We start from the raw sequence: 5,000 nt of genomic DNA on the forward strand, positions 1-5,000 counted from the left end.
TGCGGGTGTGTGCGTGTGTGCGTGTGCGTGCGTGCGTGTGTGTGTGTGTGTGTGTGTGTGTGTGTGTGTGTGTTCTCTGTCCTCCAGGGCTCAGTGGCCTATGTTCCCCAGCAGGCCTGGATCCAGAACGCCACCCTGAAAGACAACATCCTGTTTGGGCAGGAGAAGAAGGAGAGCTGGTACCACCGAGTGGTGGAGGCCTGCGCCCTCCTGCCCGACCTGGAGATCCTGCCTGCAGGAGACAGCACCGAGATCGGGGAGAAGGTGCCACAACCCCCCCTAGATACCCTCCTAGCATGGGGCTTCTAGATACCCTCCTAGCATGGGGCTTCTAGATACCCTCCTAGCATGGGGCTTCTAGATACCCTCCTAGCACGGGGCTTCTAGATACCCTCCTAGCATGGGGCTTCTAGATACCCTCCTAGCATGGGGCTTCTAGATACCCTCCTAGCATGGGGCTTCTAGATACCCTCCTAGCATGGGGCTACTAGATACCCTCCTAGCATGGGGCTTCTAGATACCCTCCTAGCATGGGGCTTCTAGATACCCTCCTAGCATGGGGCTTCTAGATACCCTCCTAGCATGGGGCTACTAGATACCCTCCTAGCATGGGGCTACTAGATACCCTCCTAGCATGGGGCTTCTAGATACCCTCCTAGCATGGGGCTTCTAGATACCCTCCTAGCATGGGGCTACTAGATACCCTCCTAGCATGGGGCTTCTAGATACCCTCCTAGCATGGGGCTTCTAGATACCCTCCTAGCATGGGGCTTCTAGATACCCTCCTAGCGTGGGGCTTCTAGATACCCTCCTAGCATGGGGCTTCTAGATACCCTCCTAGCATGGGGCTTCTAGATACCCTCCTAGCATGGGGCTTCTAGATACCCTCCTAGCGTGGGGCTTCTAGATACCCTCCTAGCATGGGGCTTCTAGATACCCTCCTAGCATGGGGCTTCTAGATACCCTCCTAGCGTGGGGCTTCTAGATACCCTCCTAGCATGGGGCTTCTAGATACCCTCACTCTCTCTCTCTCTCTTTCTCTCCCCCTGACTGCCACTCTCTCTGTCTCTCTCCCTCCTCCCCTCTCCCTCCCCTCCCCCTCTCCCCAGGGGGTGAACCTCTCCGGGGGTCAGAAGCAGCGGGTGAGTCTGGCCCGGGCCGTCTACTGCGACTGCGCCCTCTACCTGCTGGACGACCCGCTGTCGGCGGTCGACGCCCACGTGGGGAAGCACATCTTTGAGAAGGTCATCGGCCCGCAGGGCGTGCTGAAGGACCGGGTAAGGGCGTGTCTCAGGGGACAGGGTAAGGGCGTGTCTCAGGGGACAGGGGACAGGGTAAGGGCGTGTCTCAGGGGACAGGGTAAGGGCGTGTCTCAGGGGACAGGGGACAGGGTAAGGGCGTGTCCTAGGGGACAGGGTAAGGGCGTGTCTCAGGGGACAGGGTAAGGGCGTGTCTCAGGGGACAGGGTAAGGGCGTGTCTCAGGGGACAGGGTAAGGGCGTGTCCCAGGGGACAGGGTAAGGGCGTGTCTCAGGGGACAGGGTAAGGGCGTGTCCTAGGGGACAGGGTAAGGGCGTGTCTCAGGGGACAGGGTAAGGGCGTGTCTCAGGGGACAGGGTAAGGGCGTGTCTCAGGGGACAGGGTAAGGGCGTGTCTCAGGGGACAGGGTAAGGGCGTGTCTCAGGGGACAGGGGACAGGGTAAGGGCGTGTCTCAGGGGACAGGGTAAGGGCGTGTCTCAGGGGACAGGGTAAGGGCGTGTCTCGGGGGACAGGGTAAGGGCGTGTCTCAGGGGACAGGGTAAGGGCGTGTCTCAGGGGACAGGGTAAGGGCGTGTCCCAGGGGACAGGGTAAGGGCGTGTCTCAGGGGACAGGGTAAGGGCGTGTCTCAGGGGACAGGGTAAGGGCGTGTCCCGGGGGACAGGGTAAGGGCGTGTCTCGGGGGACAGGGTAAGGGCGTGTCTCAGGGGACAGGGTAAGGGCGTGTCTCAGGGGACAGGGTAAGGGCGTGTCTCAGGGGACAGGGTAAGGGCGTGTCTCAGGGGACAGGGTAAGGGCGTGTCTCAGGGGACAGGGTAAGGGCGTGTCTCAGGGGACAGGGTAAGGGCGTGTCCCAGGGGACAGGGTAAGGGCGTGTCTCAGGGGACAGGGTAAGGGCGTGTCTCAGGGGACAGGGTAAGGGCGTGTCTCAGGGGACAGGGTAAGGGCGTGTCCCAGGGGACAGGGTAAGGGCGTGTCTCGGGGGACAGGGTAAGGGCGTGTCTCAGGGGACAGGGTAAGGGCGTGTCTCGGGGGACAGGGTAAGGGCGTGTCTCGGGGGACAGGGTAAGGGCGTGTCTCAGGGGACAGGGTAAGGGCGTGTCTCAGGGGACAAGGTAATTATTATTATCCTGTCTTCTTATTCTTATTATTAAAATGGTGAAGCATATATAATTTTCATTAAATATGAATCTTCAAATCATCAATGTTTACTGACAACAAATCAATAACAACATCAAATACCGTGCAAAGATGAGATTTGACTATGAGATTCTAAGTTGCAAACACACCAGCACAGACTGGACTCTACCAGTGACGGCCAAACTGAATGTGTGTGTGTGTGTGCGTGTGTGTGCGTGTGTGTGTGCGTGTGTGTGTGTGTGTGTGTCCAGACGCGCGTGCTGGTGACCCACGGCCTGAGCTTCCTGCCCCAGGCAGACCTGATCCTGGTGATGGTGGAGGGGGAGATCACGGAGATGGGCTCCTACCTGCAGCTGATGGGCAGAGACGGCGCCTTCGCCGACTTCCTGCGCACCTACGCCCACGCCGAGCAGGGAGAGGACGACACGGGTGAGAACTACCCCTCCTCGCCACACGGGGGAGCTGCTCCCGTGTGCTCCACTGTTACAGTACATTACAGGGTTAGGGTTAGGCCTAGGAAGGGTTCTCTCCAGGGTTCTCTCCACGGTTCTCTCACGGTGGCTGACATGAACCCCGCTCTCTGGAAGCCCCTCCCCCCCCAGAAGCCCCTCCCCCCCGTCCTGTCCACACCGAGCCCAGCTTCTGAGGGGGCAGAGAGGGAGGCCTGATCGGATGACTATCTTGGCCAGGACCCTCTTTTCAAAGAGATTTTTAATCTCAACGAGACCCCCCTTCCTGGTTAAATTAAGATTAAATAAAAAATTCAGTCAAATTTACTAAATTGAGTTCAGCGGACACAATTTGTAGAAAGGAAAATGTAAATGTTGTCCCAAACCTTTGATGCCAGTGAAAACAATATCCTACAACATACCACCATAACAAATACATACATAGGACACCACGACGACCGCCTTGTGTGTTCAACCAGGTCAACCGGTCACTCTTCGGCCATCTTGTCTCTCTCACTCACTATTCTGTTTTCTTCTCACCGTTCTATGTTTTGATTTCCTCAGCCTGTCTGTGTTCACGTCTCTCCATCTGGTCTCTCTCTCTCGCCCCCCTCTCCTTGTTCTTGTGTTTCTGTCTCTCCTCGTGAGCCGTTCAGAGGAGGGGAGGGAGGAGGAGGAGGAGGAGAAGGGGAAAGATGAAGGTTTGACTGGTTGTTGCGCATCGTACAGGGAGTTTGGGTTTAGGACACAGTTGTTCCCTTTTCACTGACCTCTCCTTGTCTCCTTCCCTTTGGGAATCAGATGTATGTATTTACAGACATAAATACACTAAAGCACATTTATCTGTGTGTTTTATGACACTTTTAGCTTCAGTGGAGTCAGAAAGGGAACGAGACGAGGACAGAAAGCTCTTTAGATACAGTGAGTATTCACCCCCTTGGACTTTTTCACATTATTGCTTTACAACATGGAATTAAAAATAGATGCAGTGAAAAAAAGACTAAAAATGTATTATAAAAACCCCCAAAAAACTATTCACCCCTTTGCTATGATACAACTGAGCCTTTTGCACAACAAATGCTCTTGTGAAGTCACAGTTAGTTGAATGGAAACCACCTGTGTGCACTGAGGTATTTCACTTGATTTCAGAATAAATTTTGTCCTTGAAAAGCACTAATCAGGGGAAGGATACAAGACTATATCTTCCTGAGCAGTTAACTTCTACTTATGGAATCAATTACTTTCTGGTATTTTTTTTGTAATTCAATTTAGGAAAATGTAATCCCCCCCTGACATTATAGAGTACATTGTGTTTATCAGTGACAAAAAACAACAAAGTTAAATAATTTGACTCAAATTTGACTCCGCAACACAATAAAATGTGAAACAGACCAAGGGTGGTGAAAACCTTTCCTGTGCTCTGTGTGTCAGGCTGACCTGGGACCAGCCTCTGCTCTGCATGTGTCTGCATGTCTGTGTGTCAGGCTGACCTGGGACCAGCCTCTGCTCTGCATGTGCTTGCATGTCAAACAGCTACAGGACATGCATTCAGAGAGGCTCAGGATAACAGACAGACATGCGTTCAGTGGCTGAATAGTGATTCTAGCAGCCAACGCTGAGGCCAGACGGTTATGTTATGTTATGTTATTTTTTTTTAACACTTTATTTTTCTTGTTTTATCAGTAACATACAAATACACACATACACAAAGAAAAGTAAATACAAAAGAACCAGGGTTTGGATTGCCTTCTCCACAAAAAAGTCATATTATGTACATTGATCAAAAGGTATCTGTAACTGGTCGTTGACAATGTTATGTTATTTTTATTCATAATGCGCCCCCCAACCAACTGTTACATCAGCCCGGGGCGCAGCCCGGGTACAAAGAGAGACAAACAAAAACAAGGGACTGCAGAGACACAAAATGAAACTACATTTAAGACACAAGACAAGGACCTAAATTATAGATCGTCTGTGACAGAGGTGAGTTTGAAGCTGTGCTCTAAAAGAGTCCAGGGTGGTGGCGGACTTGATGTTCAGAGGAAGCTTGTTCCATAGCCCAGGTGCCATCACAGAGAATGCACGGTCTCCCTTTGTGTCAAGTTTGGACCGTGGGACCTTCAGGGTCATCTGGTTGTCAGATCTGAGCTGGC

General features: G+C 52.8%; 1 protein-coding gene across 1 annotated transcript in view; it reads left to right on the forward strand.

The window, feature by feature from the left end:
* The window catches only part of abcc1 (ATP binding cassette subfamily C member 1 (ABCC1 blood group)), a gene marked incomplete at its 3' end in the record, with an annotated part of 34,055 nt that overhangs the window by 20,866 nt on the left and 8,189 nt on the right, over nucleotides 1–5,000 (forward strand). Inside the window, exons 18-20 of the mRNA XM_084461023.1 lie at nucleotides 88–264; nucleotides 1,110–1,277; nucleotides 2,650–2,827. Coding sequence (XP_084317149.1) covers nucleotides 88–264; nucleotides 1,110–1,277; nucleotides 2,650–2,827 — 523 coding nt within the window. The remainder of the gene's footprint in view (nucleotides 1–87; nucleotides 265–1,109; nucleotides 1,278–2,649; nucleotides 2,828–5,000) is intronic.

The sequence above is a fragment of the Borostomias antarcticus genome (genome assembly GCF_949987555.1).
Source record: "Borostomias antarcticus genome assembly, chromosome: 35".
Lineage (NCBI taxonomy): Eukaryota > Metazoa > Chordata > Actinopteri > Stomiiformes > Stomiidae > Borostomias > Borostomias antarcticus.